Source organism: Neltuma alba, unplaced genomic scaffold (assembly GCF_004799145.2).
Source record: "Neltuma alba isolate B1F8T4 unplaced genomic scaffold, ASM479914v2 tig00013468_pilon, whole genome shotgun sequence".
Taxonomy (NCBI): domain Eukaryota; kingdom Viridiplantae; phylum Streptophyta; class Magnoliopsida; order Fabales; family Fabaceae; genus Neltuma; species Neltuma alba.
The window spans coordinates 39,438-62,476 of record NW_021637701.1 but is presented as its reverse complement, the minus strand read 5'-3'; the positions used below and the strand labels follow the sequence as shown (position 1 = coordinate 62,476).

The window sequence follows — 23,039 nt, the reverse complement described above, 5'->3', positions numbered from 1 at the left end:
GTGCAATAACTTTAACACGAAATAAACATCTTTGCCTCCACACTGAAGTAATTTATTTGCCTCAAAAAAATACACGTCATTTCTTATCCCAATCCAGCTGCATCCTGCGGACTCCTTGGCACTTTTATGGTTCAATGCCTTTCTCACTCGAACCATGTTCTCCCACTTGCCCCCCATTTGATACGCCTGAGCCAACATCAAGTAAGGTAAAGATGACTGTGGTTCCATCTCCATTATTTTCTTTGCTACCTTTTCAGTAAATCATAAGTTTTCAGAAATTGCGCATGTAGAGAGAATTGACTTCCAAACGAGCAGTTTTATGTGGCATTGTTTCCATAATAATGTCAATAGCTTCCTTCAATCTACCAGCACGACCAAACAACTCCACAGCAAAAGCATAATGCTGCTTCTCTGGTTTAACCCCTAATTCCTTCTCCATAGACGATAATATTTGAATTCCTTCATCAACCAAGCTCCCGTAGTTGCATGCTTGTAAAACTGCATAAAGAGTTATTCGGTCTGGTGGCATACCTTTCCCAATTAATTCACTGAAAAGGTCCATAGCCGCAGACACTTCACCATTGTAAGTTAGACCCATTAATATGGTGTTCCAGGATATCAAATCTCTTCTTATTTCATTGAAGATATTTAAGGCATCATAAATGGATCCAAATTTTGCATACATTCCAACAAGTGAATTGGCAACTATTGCATCTGACTCAAAACCCAATTTCAGAACCAATGAATGGATTTGATTACCCAGTTCTACTTGTAACACACTGGAAAAACAACTCAGAAGACAGCTAACCATATATTCAGTTGGCCTAAGATTCTTCCTCCAAGTCAATACAAAAAGTCCTAATGCCTCTTCTCCTAAACCTTGCCTAGCATAGCTTGAAATCATAGAACTGCATAGAGCTGAGCCCAATTGATATTCTTCTCTAAAAAGCTGGACAGAATCCTCCAATCTGTTGCATTTGGAAAAGAGGTCAATAGCTGCACTTGATAGAATACTATTATGAACGAATCCCACCTTAAAACAAAAGGCAAAAATTTGCCTACCCTTTTCCAAATCTTGCAGCTTAGAACACACAGATCAATATTGAAGATGTAAACTGATCAGGTAACAACTCTGTGATTCTCATACGATAGAACTGCTCTAATGCCAATCCTTGATGTCCTGCATTATGGCAGGCCCTGATCAAAGAATTCCAAGAGATAATATCCAACTGCTTCATGGTCAAAATCACACCAAAAGAATAATCAAGAAGACCAAAATTCCCGTACATATTTATTAAAGAATTTCCGAGAACTGAATTTGAGAAATCCATCCTACTTCTGATCAACCTTCCATGAACTAGCTTACCTTGACAGGGACTTGATACAAGTGACATCATGATGGTGTAAGTGAATTCACTTGGTTTTGTGCCAATATTTTGCATCTCAAGGAAAAGTTGAAAAGCTCGATTACCAAACCCATGAGAAGAGTAGCCTGAAATCATTGTATTCCAGCTGACCACCTCCTTCATAGGCATTTCATCAAACAAATGTTTGGCCTTCTCAAGATAACCACTTCTGAGCAACCCTTTTAAGAAGATATTCCAGGACGTAGAGTTCTTATTACTCATATCACCAAATGCTTTCAAGACATCACTTATCCCACCAAACTTGGAGTATAGATCGAGACAACGATTACCCAAATAGGTGTAGACATTGAAACCCAATTTTATAAATAGGTGTAGACATTGAAACCCAATTTTATCAACTGGGCATGGAAAACCTTGTTCAATTTTAGAGGCTTTTTGGATAAGTAGTAGTCTAAAAGAGCAGAAAAATAAGAGAGTGAATTTTGAGGACCTTGTCCTAGCTTTAAATATGGGCATATACATAAAATATGAGTCACAAGGCAACTAAACACCAAAGTGAGATAAAGCACACGGCATTGCATCCTCGAAGGGACCTTCCTAAAATTTCTGTTGTTGAACCTCTCTTGCAAATACACTTGGAATACTCGGAAGACAAATCATACCTTCTATCTAAATGTGGCGTGATGATTTAGCGCCCCCCCCCCCCCCAAAAAAAAAAAGGAAGCGGCGATGTTTATATATTTACCCAATACGAACAATATTTATTTGAAGTGAACTATTTTTGTTTGAAATGAGATACAAGATTTTAAAAGAAATTGACAAGAAAAATCTTATAAGCTCAATGAATGAAATCGAATACTTTAATTTGTATATAAGTGAGATACCTTATTTACATAGTGTGTCCGGAATCACATTGTGATTAGTGAATTGTTCAGCTTGCAATAGATTTATCCTTTATATGATGTCCGCACACATCTTCAGATCAAGAACAAATTAGACAGATCAAACAAAACATTATGATGCTCATTTGAAATTTTTCACAAAAATATTTTTAAATAAGAAAAATAAAGTAAACCCATAATGCATCCAGTAAAGACTAGCATGCATAGGAAATAAAACTAGCTCACAATCAGGAAACTAATAACAAATGGGTTGAAGGAATGGGGACAACTAAAAAACTATAAATACCTCTCGCCATAGTGGTTATCCACGAGACCGTCAATCTGAAACAGGGATAGCCGGAAACAAAAATTACAATCATGAGAGTAATAACATGGGTTGAAGGAATGCGAAAGTTTAGAGAACATCATGAAAGTAATAACAAATGCATTTAGTAATACAAATTAGAAATTATAGGAGGATTGTATCAAAAAACGCATAATAACATAGCTCCCTTCAATGTACAAATTTTCAAAATTACAATACTCAGATAACATACTATTATTGAGTGTTTGAATTATAAACATTATACCAAGCATTCGAATTTTTATTGTGGCAACTCTAAATTCTAAAATTTCATAACATCTTTATAGCTACTCTTTGTCCAATGTCCCAAGCCCTTTGACCAAAGGGCTTGGGACATTGGTGAAAGGGATATAGTTCTTCGGTGTGACTCTTCGGAAGCCATACATCTCATCTCCGGTGGTGACAGCAGCTTGCACGACAACTGGGTTGTGATCCAGGAACTTCAGAACATGCTCGAACAGTCTTGGACAGTTGAGTTACAGGTCATTCACTGTGAGGATAACCAGATGGCAGATGCTCTTGCGAAAAATGCTCTGAATGAAGCAATGGGTCTCCAGATTTTAAGCTCTAAGGCAGGGCGGACGATGCTTGGGTCGTCGGGTGCAGTTTAGTTTTGTTCTCTGTTTTTCCTGTTCAAGTGTATCAAAAAAAATCTTTATAGCTACTCTTTGTATGTGCTAAAGATTCCAAAGGCGAAGGAGCAAAGTCTTCAACCTTCCCACCTTCCTCACTCAAACCCGGCAAGAAAGCAAGACAGAGATCAAAGTAAAAAACACAGTGGGGACAAGAACGCCAATGAATCAATGAGAGTGAGAAGAAAGAGATTGATGAGAAAATGGAGATGGTTTCAAAGATTCAACAAGATCAAGATGTAAGATGTTTCTAGATTTATCTACTTCCTTTCAGCCATCACTAGGTTCTAGTCTCTCAGTCAATTTGTTCATTTTCCCGATTTCTTCCTCTCCATTTCTTCTCTTGGCTGTCGCACTGCATCTATGTTTTGGGCATTTGATTTGTGTGTGATGGGTTGATATTGAAGAAATATTATTACTGGGGCAATTGTCATTGTAATAGTTTTGAATAAAGCTTATAATCAGAAAAATTATATTTTTTACTATGCCTTTTTGTATAAGTCGAAGTTTAGAGAAAAATCAAACAAAGCAAACCAAAATAATTTGGTTTGTCCGGTTTGATTATTATTATCAATCACAAGATGCAAGGTGCTTCTATAAACAAATAGAAGTAAACAACTAGGAATGAATCTCCTTACGCTTAGCCTTGCTCATCCATACCTTTGATTAATTTATTTTGATCAAGTTCCACCTCCTAGTGCTAAAAAGTGCAATGCCCCAAATGATCATTTAGGAACTAATTGCTACTGAAATTTGCAATTAATCCAAATCTCAATTAAGTACCAACATAGCAGCAATCCAATTTCAAATGGCACCAAGACAGAACAGAACAATCGTTTAAGCTCAGCTGCAACATTCCTAAATTAAGGTATCAATCGAGTACATCAATCACAGTCAATAGATTCAACGATTAACACCAAATTCATGACATTTAACAAACTCTAATCAGTAGCAGAATAACATGAAGACAAAGGAGGAAAGGAATGAAATCAGATTAGAAACCCAAACAAAACCTCTTGTAGATCAATATATGGATTCAAGCTCAGCAAAAGAGTTCATAATAATAGCTGATGACAACAAAAATCAATGTGCCATGGAAGGGAAAAATGAAGAAACGAAAATAAAAGAAAGAAAGGAAGAACCCGCGATGAAGAGAAAGAACAAGACGCCGTCGATGATGAAAGAAGAAGAAGCCGTCGAACTTGGAAGAAGAAGAAGACGCAACTGGTGCTGCATTCCTCTTCCAGAGACCCTTCGTTCTTTCCCTTCCTCTTTTTCTTAGTCCGCCGTTTCACTCGCCCGTCTACCTCTTTTTTCCGTCGGGCTGACCTTTTCCTTCATTGCCCTCCTTGGTGCCTAATACATAACGATGAATCTGGCAGAGCTTGCATAATACAATATAGCATAAATGAAAAATATAATCTTTCCAATTATAAGCTTTATTCAAAACTATTACAATAACAACTACCCAATAATAATCTTTCTTCAATATCAACCCAGCACATACAAATCAAATGCCCAAAACATAGATGCAGTGTGATAGCCAAGAGAAGAAATTGAGAGGAAGAAATTGAAAAAATGAACAAATTGACTGTGAGACCAGAATCTCGTCATGGCTGAGAGGAAGAAGTAGAACACTAGTCCCATTTGTCATTTTCTCTTGTTTTGGGTCTTTTAAATTTTTATTTTAAACAAATTTGTTATTTAAAATTTTTTCTAATAATACATTTCAAAATAATCAACTTAACAAATTTTACTTGGCTTAAAAGAAAAATGAATCTTGCTATTTTTAAGCTTTAAAATATATTTTAATTAATAAAATAATATATTTGTAAAAATTAATTTATAATAATATAATTTTTCATTATAATAATATTTTTATTTTAAATTAATTTTTATTATAATATATTTTTTAATTATAATAATACATATTTTCCTTATAATAATACATTTTTATTTAAAATAAATTTTATAATAATATATTTTATAGGTATTAATAAAATATCACCAAAAAATAAGAGCAAAATCATCTAAACTTTTAATTCTTTTCTGAAAAATGGAGTCTGTTGCTCATCAAATCTATGAGCACCCAATGCTCATCTTCCCAATCACGCCGCAGCATATGGGGAGAGGTGCCATTGTCCAACAGCAATTCCCATTTTTCTCTCCAAACCACATGAGCACCTCAACATTTAGCAACATTCTCTCATCTCTCATTTTCTGTTATTTTGGGTCTTTTAAATGTTTATTTTGCACACATTCATTATTAAAATAATTAAACATTGAAATTATTTTTAAAAAAGATACTCCTAAATATAGAACTCACTTTGTCCTATTATATGTAACGAGAGAACTTAATATAATAAATATAAAAAAGTTAATCTAAGTATTCTCTTGTAAAAAATTAATTGCAATATTGTCTTGTCTAACATGATGATATGACTTTGGAGGAGTTAAATCAAGTGCCTTGTTCTTGGTTTGCGTTGACCTTAAACCCTGTCTAAGATTTTTGCACCAAAAAATAATAATTCCGATGTTTTTTTTTTAAGGGTTAAGGTTCTTAATTGCCCCAGAAGTTTTTCCCGAGGAGCACTCAGCACCCAGAAGTTTTTGTTTGTTCTTAAATATCCCGGAAGTAATTTATCGTAGCAATTATGCCCCGAGTTAACGTTCAGGCAAACGGATGTTTGTAAATGACACGGTGTCGAGAAGATGGACAACACGTTGGTGAATGAGATGGTGACGTGGCACTGTTGTGTCGACAAAATAAAAGTTGATGCCAAAGGTCAATGTTGTCATCGAAGGTCGCTTTTTTCGTCAACATTGAGAGCTAGGGCAAAGCAAAGCGAGGTGGGGCGCATGTGAAGTCTGAGAAGAGGACAGAGCAGAGAAGACCAAAGATCAGTTCTCGAATATGTATTCAAGAAGACCAATTCTCAAATACGTATTCGAGAAGAACATTTCTCTAATATATATTCAAGAATATATTCAAGAATATAGTTGAAAATAAGCTTTGAGTTAGAATGGTGTTACCAAAGGATGCGTGTGATGTGCGACAGTAAAAGACACAAAGGATACGTGGGATGTGCGACAGTAGAAGACACAAAGCTATTTATATTGATTAATATTGATTAGTCGATAAGTGTATTTATCGATTAACAAATTGATAAATGAGGACTTGAATTGTTTCTTTTATTTATCGAAATCCTTATCGATAAATACCATTTATCGATAACCTTATCGGACAAAAGTTTATGAAATTGGCTCAATTATATCGAGTAGCTTATCGATAAGTTCATTTATCAAACAACTTATCGATAAATGACCACCATTTGTCAACTTTGCTACATCAGTGTTATTTGGCTCTCCAACATTTACAGAACATACATCAAAAAAACAATAGACTGGTACAACTAGAACCAAAAGAGAACAAGGCCAAGTACAAATACACCTTCCTAAATCCTAAGAAGTGCCATCTAAATACGCCAAATACACTAAACAGTGCTATCTAAATCCCCTAAATAGCAGACTAGTACAAATAATATAGCTATTCCCTTCCTCTCATTGCATCGAACTTCCTTCGGCTAGAAGAGGCAATTACTATGTGGTCCCTGTGAGATAGGAGTTGTGAGGTGGTTGAGGCTGGTTGTCCTGACCACATTAGTCCTGGAGGAGTGAATGGTAGGTTAGAAGGAGTGGAAGTAATTGCTCCATCACCTCGATATTGGATTCTACGGGAGCCACTACCATTGGAATCAGACATGCTCCGAGAGATCCTTATTGAAAGTTCATTTGGGATGGGAAACCTTGTTTCTATGTCTACATGGTGCTCCATGTATTCTTCTCCCTCATCAAGGACAACTTGTGAATTCAAGCCACGCTGCATAATGACATTAACAATATAGTTAGATTCTGAAAACATGGAATGAAAAAGGATTATGAAAACAGATTAAACGATCACATACATTGTAGACAGTTCATCCAATTTCCTCATCAATCTGGACTCCCATTTCACTATCAACATGGCTCTTGTAGAAAGCCCTTCCACCACGTGGTCTTCTGTTCGTATCAGACTGTTGAGTGTTGGTTTGTGACTGTTCACTCTCAATAGCCCGTCGCCTGTTAACCTTAGCTCTCAGTGTCGACGACAAGAGCGACCTTCGATGACAACATTGACCTTCAGCATCAACTTTTATGTTGTCGACACAACAGTGCCACGTCACCATCTCATTCACCAACGTGTCGTCCATCTTCTCGACACCGTGTCATTTACAGACGTCCGTTTGCCTGAACGTTAACTCGGGGCATAATTGCTACGATAAATTACTTCCGGGATATTTAAGAACAAACAAAAACTTCTGGGTGCTGAGTGCTCCTTGGGGAAAACTTCCGGGGCAATTAAGAACCTTAACCCTTTTTTAATATTCATTCGGTCTTAAATAACTCATTGTGTAACGTAAATATTTAGGGCACAAAATGAGTTTTATATTTAGGTCCGTAAGATCAATAAATATGTTTAAAATAAAAGTTTGAAAGACCCAAAATAAGAGAAAATGGTAGATGGGAGAATGGTGCTGAATGCTTAGCTACTAATATGGATTGTTGGGCAGTGGTGCCTTTACATGTGCTACAACGATGAGCACTGAGTGTTCATAAATTTGATGAGCACCCAATACGTAGTGCAAAAAATTCCAATTTAAGAAAAGTCAAAATGAGAGTAGGGAGCTATCCGTTCCTCAAAAATTTCTAATGGAACAAGGAGAGGGTTTATTTTCCCTTTCCTCCCTACTCTCCCCTCCAACTAAACACACTACTAGGTTAGGAAAGGAAGAGGAAGAGTGGAAATGTGAAAGTCAGATGTCAAACACTAGAAGCCTGGAACTCCACGATCACGGACAAAAAGAAAGAAAAAGAAATTAGGAGAACAAGAAGTTTCTAGATTGAGGGTGAGAGAGTTAATTTTCTTCCCGTTCATAATATAAGAAATTAGTTAATTTTTCTCGCATATCAAGAAATAAAAATTTAGTCATTAAATGTATTTTAAAATGATAAAATTTTCTTATTTTACCTCTAAATATGAAAATATTGCTCTTAATGTTACAATTTTATTATCTCTCATATCTCTCCTCTCTCTTATTTTAACAGGGGCAAGGTGAAAAAGTCACATTAATTGTCCTAATAACATGTTATATTTTATATCATAATTTTTTTTAACCAACTTCTTATATTATGGACTAGAGAGAGTATTACTAAGTTAAAATTTTTTAAATATACACACACTATTAAATGGGCAGGTAAGGGGCATCTAAGGGTTCGTTTGGTTCAATAAGAGGAAAAGGAGGGGAGAGATTTTAATGGAGGGAAGGGGAGGGGAGGGGAGTGGAAGGATTTTAATATTATCTTGTTTGGATTTATAAAAAAAGAGGAGAGGGGAGGGAAAAATATTTTAATATGGACAATTTTGCTCTTATTTTATTTAAGATATGGGTATAATAGTCACAACATGACAAAATATGGATATAATAGTTACAACATGACAAAATATGAGCATAATGGTCACAACATAGTAAAATATTGTCCTTTCTCCTCCAAATCCTCCTAATTTTGGAGGGGAGGTTGAGGAGGGGAGGAGAAGGAAAATTTAAAAATTTTTCCCCTCCCCTCCTGAAATTTGTGTGTTACCAAAAAAAAAAATTAAAATCCCTCCCATTCTCTCCCCTCCCTCTCAAATCCCTCATACCAAACATATCCTAAGGGTATGCCCATATCCTGCCTGTTTATTTTTTCATCCTGGCTGTTTAATTTCAACCCATCATGAGCCTTTTTTGGGCTGGCCAAAATGGATGAATTTTCACCCGGCACAAGTGGATTGGGTGAGTTGCAGATTCCTTGGTCAGCATTATAAAACCTAAATTTTCAAAGCTCCGTGTATTTTATTTGCACAAATTTACTCAAAAAAGAGTTCCAAGATAGTTAAAAAGAAAATTCCAATAACATATATTTTAAAATTTAAAATCTCGAAAAATTTATCCCATTTTAAAAGCTCTCAATTAGTCAAAATTTATTACTAAAAATGCTAAGCGAATGGGATAAAAATATATAAAAACATGATTTATCAGTAATTATTGTTTAAAAAAGTAATTTTATTTAGCTCCAGAAGTTTTCAACATGTATATATCACATGGACATTTGTCAACTGAAAGGCCACAAATATATGGTTGTCCATATCTAGTTATCATGTATTTTCACCCAGCAAATTCAACTAACAAAATATTGCAAAGAAAAGGCCAGGGGCTATATTACTCACAGCATTCAGGAACTGTTTGGATTTCAGGTCGAGTCTGTCTTTAATAGGTTGGACTATTTGATTGAAAATTAAAAAAAGAAATTCCAACGAAACAAAATAATCAAGTAAGATTATATTTCGGTTGACTGAGTCAACTAATTAGGATAATCACTCAATTAAATATAATATAAATTAAATAGGTGATTTAATTCATATTATCCAGATAATCTATATAGAATAATATGTGTGTGTGTGATCATAATATCTGTGGATTAAATCAAGAACTTTATGCAAGCTCTGCGGATTCACTATTATGTATTAAGCACTGAAGAAGGCAATGAAGGAAGAAGGCAGGAAGGCAAAATAATATGGTTTAATTTGTTCGGTTATTGTTGTTATTATTATTATGAATCAAGAGATGAAAGGTGCTTCTGTAAATTGGCGAACAAATGGAAGTAAACAACTAGGAATGAATCCCCTTATGCTTAGCCTTCCTCATCCATCCCTTTGATTAATTTATTTTGATTTAAGTTCCCAACTCCTAGTGCTAAAATATGCAATGCCCATATGATCATTCAGGAACTAATTGTTACCAAAATTTGCAATTAATCTAAATCTCAATTAATTACCAACATAGCAGCAATGGCAGCAAGACAGAACAAAACAATTCTTTAAGCTCAGCTGAAACATTCCTAAAAATAGAACGTACGCATGATAAGATAAGCCAAAATAAATATATTAAGAAGGGAAATAATATGTGATGGAAAGCAACGAATGAATGATGCTTCGAGGAGTGAGATAATAAATATATTAAGTATTAAAATAACTAATTAATAATGGGGGCAAAATATAGGAAACTGGCTCAAACAATTTGAGACATATTACAAATGTTTTTATAAATAGAGACAAAGTAGAAGTGTTGATTGTTTCTATAAGAAGGGAGGGGGAGTATAGCATATATAAAATAGAATGTACGCATGATAAAACAATAATTAATTTTTCACTCTTTTCTTATTTATAAGTTACTTGTACCCTAAGCCTGTAAACTAAGAAATGCATTAAATTGGTAATTTTTCTACCTTTTGCCCTTATTAAAGGAAGCATAGTAAAAAAAAAAAATATGGTTTACATATTCTCTTAACTTATTTAAGTCAACAAGGATAAAATTGAAAAAGATCATTAATTACCCTACAAGTGATTTATATTTAGGAATAAACTTTTTCTCAACAAGTGATTTATAAATAGGAACAAAATAGTTAAATATGAATTAAAAAACGCATTTGTTAAGAAATAAAAATCTTTAAAGATGTAATGTGAAGATAACGCACCTCATCAAATATTACTTTTCTGCGCACGCCATGCATCATCCTATCCATTTTGTTGACGTATATACTTGATGTGTTGTTTAGTCAAGTTATTACGTTTTTATGCAAAATTTGTGAATTTAATATATTTGTCACGCATGACGCCGTGGTTTTTGAAGTAATGTATTAATTAACGATTAGTAAACAGAGACTCCAGCATTTTAGGGCATCAGGAATTAGGAAACGTTTCCCATGGAACTTAGCTTTCTTAATACTCCCTCTCATTCAAAATATAAGATAAACTTTATTGAAGGGGCTTAATTCTTTTATAAGATAACAATCACTTTTATTTAAGCATTTAATGAGTTTTTTTTTTCAATTTTACCCAATATATATTCTCTTTCCTTTTTTGTTCATTTATTACATCTTTTACTTATTTTCTTCATTAAGAAAGGTATATTTGGAAAAAAAATATGTGCCTTGCATATTTATTGTAAATTGATTTTAACTAATTTCTTAATAAACATAAATAGATAAAATTTATCTTATACTTTAAACCCAAGAGAGTAATAAATAGTTTTAGAATTTGATAAACATTAACAATGGTTTTTATGGAATGCAGTCATCCATAGGAACATAAATTTTAGATGAGAAAGAGTGAAAAAAATGTGATGATTACATTGAATTGAGTATATAATGTGTGTGGAGGAGAAGGAGAAAATTTTACAAATAGTTTTAATAATTGTTTTAGGAATGTACAAAATGAAAAAAGAAAAAAAGAGTTAAACAAGCCTGCCTACAAATATTAGGCCTAATTAATAAGAAGTTAATCCATAATTAAGTATGGGTTAAAATCTGACTAATATCACAATTATTTTGGTAGATAATATGTAAATATTCAAACAAGTGTTCTTTCAAGACTCGCTTTAATTAAAATTATCTCAACCCACTTGATATCACTTTCTCTGTTTTTTTTTTTTACCTTATAAAGCATAGAGGAAAATTGAGTTGCAATTGTCTGGCTAGTAATTCAGCAACCGAACTTCTGTCTTCTTTATTTTTGTTAATGAAAAGGAAAAAAATGAACATTAACTAAAGTATCAAAACCAAAAATAGTGGTAGTTAGCTCGTCAATTAAAATTGATTTCAACTTTACCCATATTAGATGAGGTTATGAAGAAAAGAGAAGAATACAAAGAGACATTTAAGCATTAATTTTAGGGATAAAATTAATAAATAATTCTTAACTATTTTTTAAATGAATTATATTTTTTAATATTTTTTCTATAAGCGATTTATGTTGTGGGCTAGAGGAAGTATATAATTTTTACAAGTGACAGAAAAAGATAGAACTAGCACAAGAGTTGGTAAAAAGGATACTCCTACGATTCTTAATATAAGACCTAATTCTTGAGTTGATTTTGATCCTAAATATAAGATTCATTTTTTATATTTATCAATTTTCTCTAAATTACTCCTATGGGTACTCTCTCAACCATAATCAAATAGAAGAGGTAGAGGGGTATTAAGAAAGATGATTATGGTGTTTTAAGAAAAATGTATCACTTTTCTTATAATTAACTAATTTAACTAACTTTCTTAATCTAATCAAATTGGTTAAACGGGTCTTATATTAAGGATCAGAGGAGTACCAAAAAGATGCATGTGCGGTGAGAACATCAATTTTAAATGCTAGGAAAATGTCGCACTATCTTTTTTTCCCCTGGTGAAATAAACGTTCAGGTGAGTTTGGTTGTAAGGTTCACCATATCAAGTATCAACACGTAACACTACAAGCATTATTCATAGACCACTTCGCATATATTACACACGTATAGTTCATTCCTTAGTCATAAAACATTATTGTATTCAAGTACTACATAAAATATAAAATCTATACTCTACTCACATAATTTATTCATAAACGATGTATATGTGTGTGTTTGTGTGTGTGGATATATAGTGTGGCTCACTTTAGACTCCATACAACGTAACCACAATCCAATTTAATTTATTTATAAAACTCAATGACTCCTAAAGCAGCGTAGGCAACGTGAGCTGCGATACGGTAGCTAGAAAAGCCACTATCTTTGCAAAGAGCTTCAAATTCTTTCTCTGTTCTTTCCTTCCCACCCGATTGCAGGAACATAAGGTTGTCAAGAACTGATACATACTTATGCTCGTCGCTTCCATTCGGTATTTCTGGCATTATCGGGTCAATAATAATAAGCTTGCCTTCGTTTTTGAGAGATCTATGGCAGTTTCTTAAAATCTGTATGCATTTTTCATCTCCCCAGTTATGAGTTATAAACTGCAAGAGATTAGACATATATAGCTTATTATCATTAGCAATATAAGCCCTAGGAATAATAATTAGTTACTATGTGAAATTAATTATTATAGCGTTATTAAACTGACCTTCATCATCATAGCATCGCCTTCTGGAACGCTTTTGAACATATCTCCTCCAAGATGCTTCATTCCTTTAATTATATCCAAGGAAGATCTAATGATAAGCTATATATATATATATATATATATATATATGCTTATGCATGATGAATTTTGAAAAATATACTGGCTTCAGCCTTTAATATAAGAACTACTTAATTAATTTAGGTAGATTAAGAAATTAATTAAATTAGTTATTTATAACAAATATTATTCGACTTCCCGAAAGTACTCTTTTTCAATCATAAATACTCTTGGATGTAAACTTTCTTAATATGTGTAATCAATAAGGATACTTTAGAGAATAAATTATAAATTTGAAAGACAAAATAGACTCTAATATTATATTTAGTATCAAATTTAACTCCCAACCAGCTTTTATAATTACAGACTGGAGGTAGCACAGTTTAATTGTTTAATTAGTAGCATCAAAGTTTTAAAGGGGAAAGTTGAATCAAACATAATACATTACTAACTAAAGTATGTAAAATTACTTAAATTGTAATTTCTGCAAGATCACACTTTAGTTGTAGGCTAAGTGCCTTCTATCCATATTTGTTGTCTTCATCTTCAAATTTCAACTTCTAAATCCCCACCCTCTTTCGTTATTTTTATTTAAACTTCTCTTCTATAATTTAATCATGCACTATGCTAATATTATTTGCAACAAATAGGTCAAAAATTAGTTCAACTCAAAAAAGGGTAAAATAGAATAACATGTACATGATCATTTATCGCAAAGAAGAGAAAGGGATGAGGAGAGAATACAAATCCGTATAGTTACCTGGATGAGATAGGCCATGTTGTACCACGTGTGGCAAGTCAAAATTAATGCCTTGAATGGAAGGATACTTCGAAATGATCATTTTAAGGTTTTGGCCAACGCCACCAGCTACATCAACAAGTGTGGATATTCCCTCAAATCCTTCATATGTCTCAAGTACATCCTTAATCTGCATAATTGACAAGTCAGCCATTGCCTTATGAAAAGTAGTTTTGAATGTTGGATCCATTTCCATGTATTTATACATAGGCATCCCATGAACTTTCTTGAAAAGGTTCTCTTCCTCGTCAAGAATCACTTGCTTGAAGTTTTGCCTAATTAAAATCACATGTGCCATACAAATGAAAATAGGTCATGGTGTCTTTTGTATATAATCAAATAAATAAACAAAAAAAATTGTGATTACGAATCAAAACATGAAATACCTACTTACCAAATTTTTATGTAAGTGGGATGATTGCATAATTTGAAGAATCTAACGCAGGAGGTTTCATCTTTTTCTACAATTAAGTATTTGCCATGAGGTGATATGCTATAAAGCCTCTCAATCTTGTCAGGTTGATCAAGTTTGTTGTAAGAACAAATCAAGAGAGAGTAATTGGAAAGCAAAAACAACATTCGATCTAGCCGGTTAGCCATGCTAGCGTGAGGATTTTCGAGCTTTGAAGCTATTTCAGAGGAGGACATGCCCTTAGGGCTTCCCTTGCCAATGATCTCAAACAAGTTCAGCTCAATAGCAGCATTTAACACTGCAAGGTAAATATGATCAGTTGGCAACATCATAGGATTAAAAGAAGAGGAATTAGAATCATATTCATGATTCTCAATGTTGGTACTCATAATTGCTAGCTTCTTTTTGTTGTAGACTCTCTCTACTACCTATGGCGAATGATAGAGCAAATTTTTCTGTCTAAAAGTTCTCACTACATGATTTTTACAGGTCTAGCTATGGTGGTATTTATAGCATAATTAAATGGTGGGACCCTGCATTGCATAGCTAGTGTCCTGATATTACAAGTTATTCCATTATTCATATATACTATTTAATATTCATAATGTCATAACGTGACGTCAATATAAAATAAATTATTTGATATTATCTATTTATTATCAATTGAGTTTTTAAAATTCATTATTAAAATGTATATCTTTTTTAGTTATATTTTTAAAAAAAATAAATTAAATATTTCCATGCCCCAAAATGGCAAAAACGTCTTAGTTGTTGTAAATAATAATGCAATTACAGCATTAAGAAATGAGCTGAATTAATAACAATTTCTAAATAGTGCGATTAATTAAAGCTTTATATTTCATATTGAAGATGTCACATGTATATATTATTTATAATTTATGAATTTTGGAGGTTGTTACAGATTTTATGTTTCATATTTATATATTCTAGATAAATTTCTTTATTTAATTTCTGTTGATAACTCAATCTTTATAATGAAACAGCCATATTGTCCATCTTATTAAAAATGGACTCCTTATTTCTAATTAATCAGTATAATTATAATCTTAATGTATTAACCCAACAAAAGACTTTTATCTGGATGGCCAAAAAAAAGAAGAAGAGTTTTATTTGCCGGCCAAAAGACAAGATTTTTATTAAATATTTGGTGTTATTATTACAGAACTTGATATTTCTGACTTGATAAAACGTCATCATACCATATACCATTATAAAATATAGTGCAGATCAAAGATTAATTTACTGTTAACTTTATGAAGAAAACATCCGTCAATTTGGATTGCAATTATTATAATTATTTTGTTGTTGTTGGTCAACATCCCCTCGAACAAAAACGGGAAAAATAATTTTAATATGGTCTAAAACCTGAAGGCAAAGCCTTTCGTGCGGGAATCTGCAACTAGACTTTAGCAGGTTAATATTGTCTTTTTTTGGGACAAAAGATTAATATCATCTTTAGTTCTGACCAGGTTTTTGAAATTTAAAACCTTCAAGAACATTATTCTAGAGATAAAAACTCTTTAGGCGGATCAAAATAAAGTTAGATTTTATTATTTTAAAAATTAAAATTATTGGTTTTATGGACCAAAATTAAAATGAGATGGAATTTCATCAACTAAAAATGATATTACACCTAAAAAGAAAATAATACTACCTATGATTCTTAATATAAGAGTTAATTTGACTTTTAATTTGGTCATAAATATAATACCCCAGTTTATTTTGTCTATCATATTTATCTATTTTTTTTCAAAATAATCCTTATAGTAGTTGCAAATTTTAAACATTTCATCAAATAGTAGTTCTAGCTAATACATATGATTAGTAAAAAAATTTTAGAGAAAACAATATTTATTTATTACCAATAACTAACATAACTAATTTTTTTAATCTATTTAAATTAATCAACTAACTCTTATATTAAGAACCAAATGTAGTAGTACACCATATCTTACAAAACAAGAAATTAAAGAAAGAGTCCCACATCCTGAGCTAAGAATTTGCAACTTTAACAAAATGGATTGCTGGGTTAATGTTTCTCTGGTTCTTAATTTATGATTTAATTAGAGAATTGATGTTGGTTTTATATATAAGACTTAGGGGGTGTTTGGAAACACCTAGAAGTGTTTTTGAAAAGCACTTTTCCGCAAATCGAAACAAACTCCTCTATATATTTACTTCGTAGACTGTAAAATCACTTCTGAAACTATGGTTTGATACATATTTATCAATTTTTTTCAAAGTAACTTTATAGATATTCTCCCAACAATAATCAAATAAAAGAGTGAGGGAGAGAATTTAAGGAAGATGCCATAGGATTTGGTCTTTTAATTTTTTTTTCATTTAAAATATTGGTCCTATTATTCAATAAAAATTTGGATCGTTTCACTTCTTAAAAGACTAAAACTTATGGTTTAAAATTTAAGAGGTCAAAATTAAAATGAGGACAAACTTGAGAAAGTAAAAATTACATTAATCTCAATATATAAAAATTAACATTGAGCCGAAATCTGGGTCCTGGAAGCCCAATCAATATTCTATTGGGCAGAAAAGTCCTCTTTCACAACCCACCGGCCTTTGATTGGATTCTTTAACGCATTTTAAGTCCATATGTACGAATAAAGATGTACGTGGAATAGCGATAATAAAACTAAATTTTGTTCTATTTGACTTTGATAAATATGAGTTGGAATAACAGTCCATTAATATAATATAATTTATGTTTAGATTATTGTTTATAAAAAGTTAGTTTGAACCATTGAAACTTGTTTGGATAGATAATGAAAAAGTAAATTTAGATATAAAATAAATAAAAAAGGTATGAGTTTTTTTTATAAGACTCGGTTAACTAATTTGAAAAAAATTAAAGATATACATAAATATTTTAGTGAAATTATATAACATATAATATAATTAAATAATTTATTTAGCTTTTATAGTCCGTTCACATTAGTTTATTGAGGTCTTATATTAAGGAGCGAATGTAATATATCATATGTATATAATTTGATAAATTTTAGAAAAATAATAAATTAAATTAATTAAATTGTGTTAGTGAGTTTTTTCCTCTCAGGAAAAAAATAAATTATTAGATCAATATAGGACCTACTTAAATATCTTTATTTTTCTCCTCATCTTTATTATTTTCTCTCTCCACATTACCCCGCCCACCTTATCAATGGCAAAAGGCAAAAATTTTATCTTCTCAATGCATCTTACTTTTTGCTCAAAAGTTGAATGGGCTAAAAGCCCACTCAAACAACCCATAATCTCCAAACCAACCTCAAACCAGCGTTTAACACGTTCCAAGGCCTTTTTTTTATTATGGAAATACCAATCCAAACACACGCTAAATGTTAGTTTACAACATAAAAATAATAAAGAGTGAATTGCTTTGAAGTTCTAAAAAAGAAAAATAATTAATAACATGTCTTAAATGACAAGTGAGCAGTTAAAACTATTTTTTGTTTCAAACTTGTCATTATAAGTTGCTTAGTTGTTATGAAACTTTTTTTTTGGTGTGAATATGTTATTTCTTTGGAACCTTATTGCAATTCTTTCAAGAATAAATGTTAGTTTAGAGGATAGGAAAGTAGTTCATATATCACAAGCATATGCGCTTGATACTAATAATCAATTGGGATTGTGTTCAATAGAAAGAGTTAGTCCCTTATAGTGTGACGAATTAAAATTTGAATTTTCACAAGAAGAAGTATCTATATTAGGCGCTCAACAATGCGTCAAGCAAGATAACTTTGAGTAAGAGGATTCTTATGCTATTATCATTTAAAAATAAAATTTAAACTACTCAAATGTTAATGTTATGGTTAGAGAAATAAGAGAAGGGAAGAGGATGGAAATTAAAGTAACATGACTTAAGAATCCAATTTTTGAAAATTATCAAGTATTATAGTGAAGAAAATATCTGTAACATGCCATATGACTAAAATTAGGGTTACTTTAGAATATCTGTGGATGGCTAAGGGTGTGTTTGGATTAGCGGTGGAGAAGTAACTTTTTTTTCAATCTGACTTTTACAGAAGTCAGATTGGATAAAAGTCAGATAGGGTAATGTGATTTATGTTTGGATTGGATTTTGAAAAAAAGTCAGTTTGAGAAGCTGAAACTTGTTTGGATGATAAATATAAAAGTAAGTTTGGATGTAAAATGACTTAAAAGGACATGAATTTTATTAAATAGTATATATCTAATATTAGATATATATATATATAATGTGACTATTTTTTAAGAAGGAAAATAAAATTATTAAAAGTAAATAAATTTAATTTATTATTAGAAAAAAATTATATGTATAATGTGGCCATTGTTAAAAAAGTACTGAAAATAAAATTATTAAAAATAAGAAAATTTAATTTATTGTTATAAAGGAATTATATATATAATGTGACAATTTTCCAACGGAGGAGTGTGTGTGTGTTGTGAACTTGTGATTTTGTTTTATTATTGAGGTGAGAGAATATTCATGCAGGGGTGAGGGTCAGGTGGGTAAAAATTTTTAACACAGCCATAAATTTTCTAACGGTTTCTTTCACCGCCCACAGCACCCCAAAAGGCACCGAAAGTTTACTTCTCCCAAAAGCCCACAACAAAAAGATATCTTTTTTTACAAAAAAAAAACATTAAGTAAATAAATGAAAAAATAGCATGGTTCATTTTTTTTTTCCAATTTTACGTTAGTATTTACTTTTGCGATAATTTATATTTAGTATTTACTAAAAAAATATTATCCTTAATTTATTGTTCCACTTTTACAACATGTGAATGTCAAAAAAAAAAAAAAAACTGTTCATGTCCAGTATCATCATCTCTTCTCTTTCTTTTTTTTTTTTTTGTCTCCTGCACACCCCACCGTCCCTCACCCCCAACCGCTCATCACTCTAAAAGCCAAAAAAAGTAGTTTCTGCCCAACAGCTCATTAGACCCCATAAGCCCATCACAAAAAGAAGTCAATCCAAACAACTTCAAAATCCCAAAAGTAGCTTTTACCGGTGGAGACGTACGTTTAGGCCATGAAATGCGATGCCAAACACAGCCTAAGTGTGTTGCTTAAATTCAGTGCGTGAACATTTGCGCCCTCTTTCTTTTACATGTCTTGGGCTTATCAGAGCAGTTTAGAAAATTTGTGAATTTTAGACAGAAATTGATGATATTTTTTCATGGAATCCTTTTTTTTTTAAAAAAAAAAAAATAGATATCTTAAGCTGTTTAAAGAGTCATTACTTGTTATTTGTTGAGATCTACAACTCAAGATATGAGGTTTGATATTGCGGGGGAGTTTTTCTTCTTAAAATATTTCGTGGGGGAGTTTTTGCTATTTTGAGCTTTTTATTATAACAATGTCATTTTTCAAGTGTCAAAATCCTTACAATATCACCCTAACCTGACGAACATTATAGTTGACAATTAAATTCATATTAATTTTGAGTTAAAAAGCATCTTTCCTCTTAAATAATATTGGGATAAGGTGTTTACATATCCTGAAATTGTCTACGAAGGAGCACCCAACATCTGAAAGTTTTTTTTGGCTTTTATATGTTTTGAAGTTTTATTTTGTAGTATTTTTACCTTAAACTATTATTCGTCATTAAGTTTGACTATTAAAAACATTAGTTAAACCGTATAATTTAATGGTCAAACTTAATGACGGATAATAGTCAGAGTACTTTTACTACAAAAATAAAGGTTCAAGGCATATAAAAGCTAAAAAAAGTTTACATGTTGGGTACTCCTTCATAGATATTTTCAGAGTATTTAAGTACCTTATTCCAATAATATTTATGCAAGGGTAATTGGCACCATTAAAATGAAGCATGTACTTGATGAAGTAAAATAAAGCTTGAATAAATTGCAGCAATTGTGAGCAAAAGCCAACTTAAGAGTGGCTTGTCATGAAGCGAAATATTAAAATGTTTAAATAAGTTCATGTACATTTTTTAACGATTATGGTGCTAGCAGTCCTTTTTGTGGAAAAAAACTAATGGATATATTTGCACTATTACTCAAATTAAAATTCATTTTAACCTTGTTTTTCTTCAAATGATGTAAACAGTAATGAAAAATAGACATTTCTACAAAACCAGTGCATACTATGGTAATCTATGTTTGTAATTACTTCTCTGACCCTATTTATATGGCAGAAAAAAAAGGTTTTTCTTGGTCCTATTTATAAGTCACCTATTTATAAGTTTAAACGGCAGTGGACGGCGGCAAGACACCACAAGCTAAATGAAGGAGTTTAAATGGTAGGAAAGGTGGGGGAATGACCGGTATTGGAAGTTCGTTGGTGGCGGGATAGAGGGAGACCACGACACACTGATATGAAACTGTGAAAATAAGTAAAATTGAACCCTATTGTAAGTTATTTTAAAACTTTTTACGGCGGTTTTCTTAATAATCGCCGTGAAAAATCAACAGCCAAGCAACTTATTTATAAAAATACCATCGCTTTTTTTTTTTCATGGCCTTTTTCTTCATAGTTGCTGTTATTTTGTGACGTTAAATGTTTTTTTTCTAGTAGTGCATGTGTAATGAAAAAAAAAATTATTTATAACGATTACTTATAAATTTAAACATACTCACAAAATGAAATATTATTAGGTTCGGTCTTAATTGTACTCTAGGAGAAGGAAAAGAAAAGTGAAGAGGATTATTAGGTTTTAATATTTTGAACAAAATGGATTAAGCGAAAGGGTTAGACAAAAAAGAAAAAGTTGTTTGGTCCTTAGCTTTTCCTTAGTCAAGATGAATGAATTAACCAAGGCTCTCAATTGAATATTGTCCAAGCCTATCCTTTTCTATTTATAAACCAAGGGGTGCAATTGCATTGCGACACCTGTCCTGTACAGATTATTCTAGAGGCAATAACCGAATGGCTATAATACAAATATATACTTTAGATGTGTACAGAAATAATATTGTTTAACTCCCTCCTTTACTTCGGACCTCCTTGGTCTTCCTCTTTCCTTGGTGGTCTTTGGAATTTCTTGTATGGTCTTGGTAGGTGATACTGTAACACCTAGTTTGGCCCTTAGATAGCATAATCGTGCTTGATTTAGTGGCTTAGTGAAGCAATCAGCTACTTGATATTCAGTGGGAACATATTTCACGGTCAAGGCCTTGGACATGACTTGATCTCTAATGAAATGAGTGTCAATTTCAATGTGTTTTGTCCTGGCATGATGTATGGGGTTTAATGCTATAGCTGCAGCACTTGTATTATCACACCATATGGTAGGAGCTCTTTGGATTTTGAACTTTAGTTCTGAAAGTAGAGACTTTATCCAGCATAATTCAGCAGCTGTGTTTGCTAGTGATCGATATTCTGATTCAGTGCTGGAACGGGCAACTACTTTTTGTTTCTTGGAAGACCAAGTAACAAGTGAATCTCCAAGGAACACACAGTATCCTCCAACTGATCGTCGATCATCAGGACAAGAGGCCCAGTCTGCATCTGAGTAGGCCACAATATCAAGCAAGGAGGATGGTTTGATATGGATACCATGGTGTATGGTGCCTTTGAGATATCTTAACACTCTTTTAACTGCTTTCCAGTGGGCTGTTGTAGGTTTATAGAGAAATTGACTTAATTTGCCTACACAAAACTTATATCTGGCCGAGTGTTGCATAGGTATTGAAGAGCTCCTACTGCACTTCAGTATAAAGATGGGTTTGACAAGTCTTCACCTGAATGAATAGACAGTGAATTGTGGGTTGCCATGGGAGTCGAGCATGGAGTTGTATTGCTCATTCCAAATCTGTCAAGAAGGTCTACAATATATTTGCCTTGGGTTAGATATAATCTAGATTTATCTCTGTTAGCTTCAATCCCCAGGAAATAGTGCAGTGAGCCCAAGTCCTTGAGTGAGAATATGCTGTGCAATTTTGTAGTGAAGCATTTGAGGCTATATGAGTTACTCCCAGTCACCAGGATATCATCAACATATATTAAAATAATCAAGATCTGTGTCTTGTCAGCATACACAAATAAGGAGACATCACTTTTGGAGTTTGAGAATCCCCAATTCAGCAGCACGTTTCTAAGTCGATCAAACCAAGCCCGCGGGGCTTGTTTCAAGCCATATAATGCTTTAGACAGTTTACACACATGTGTTGGTCTGGATGGATCTATGAATCCTTCTGGTTGTTCCATATATACAGGCTCAGACAAATATCCATTTAGGAAAGCATTATTGATATCTAGTTGTTTGATATCCCAATGAAAATAAATAGCAATTGCAAGAACTATTCGAATAGTGGAAGTTTTAATAACTGGACTGAAGGTGTCATAGAAATCAATACCTTCAGTTTGTTGGAACCCCTTTGCCACAAGTCTTGCCTTTCTTTTGGATAATGATCCATCTGCATGAGACTTTAATTTGAATAGCCACTTGTTCTCAACTACATTTTGCTTGTGATCTCTAGGAACCAGAGTCCACATCTCGTCCTTTTGAAGTGCAGAGAACTCATCAATCATAGCT

At 32.4% G+C, this 23,039-nt stretch overlaps 2 protein-coding genes and 1 long non-coding RNA gene across 3 annotated transcripts; all 3 read right to left on the bottom strand.

The window, feature by feature from the left end:
• Positions 1 to 271: 271 nt before the first annotated feature.
• On the bottom strand, positions 272 to 1,331 carry LOC114737594 (pentatricopeptide repeat-containing protein At1g43980, mitochondrial-like). The gene is made up of 2 exons (XM_028925539.1): positions 1,094 to 1,331; positions 272 to 996 (listed from the first exon to the last, which is right to left on the bottom strand). The coding sequence occupies exons 1-2, from the start codon at positions 1,329 to 1,331 to the stop codon at positions 272 to 274; spliced, it is 963 nt and encodes a 320-aa protein (XP_028781372.1).
• Positions 1,332 to 2,158: 827 nt separating this feature from the next.
• LOC114737589 (uncharacterized) lies at positions 2,159 to 3,115 on the bottom strand. The gene is made up of 3 exons (XR_003739448.1): positions 2,997 to 3,115; positions 2,556 to 2,590; positions 2,159 to 2,342 (listed from the first exon to the last, which is right to left on the bottom strand). It is a non-coding gene; the product is annotated as an uncharacterized LOC114737589 (long non-coding RNA).
• A 9,730-nt stretch (positions 3,116 to 12,845) lies between these two features.
• LOC114737593 (isoliquiritigenin 2'-O-methyltransferase-like) lies at positions 12,846 to 14,909 on the bottom strand. The gene is made up of 4 exons (XM_028925538.1): positions 14,503 to 14,909; positions 14,070 to 14,383; positions 13,253 to 13,317; positions 12,846 to 13,145 (listed from the first exon to the last, which is right to left on the bottom strand). Exons 1-4 carry the CDS (start codon positions 14,907 to 14,909, stop codon positions 12,846 to 12,848), a joined length of 1,086 nt encoding a protein of 361 aa, XP_028781371.1.
• Between the last annotated feature and the right edge of the window lie 8,130 nt (positions 14,910 to 23,039).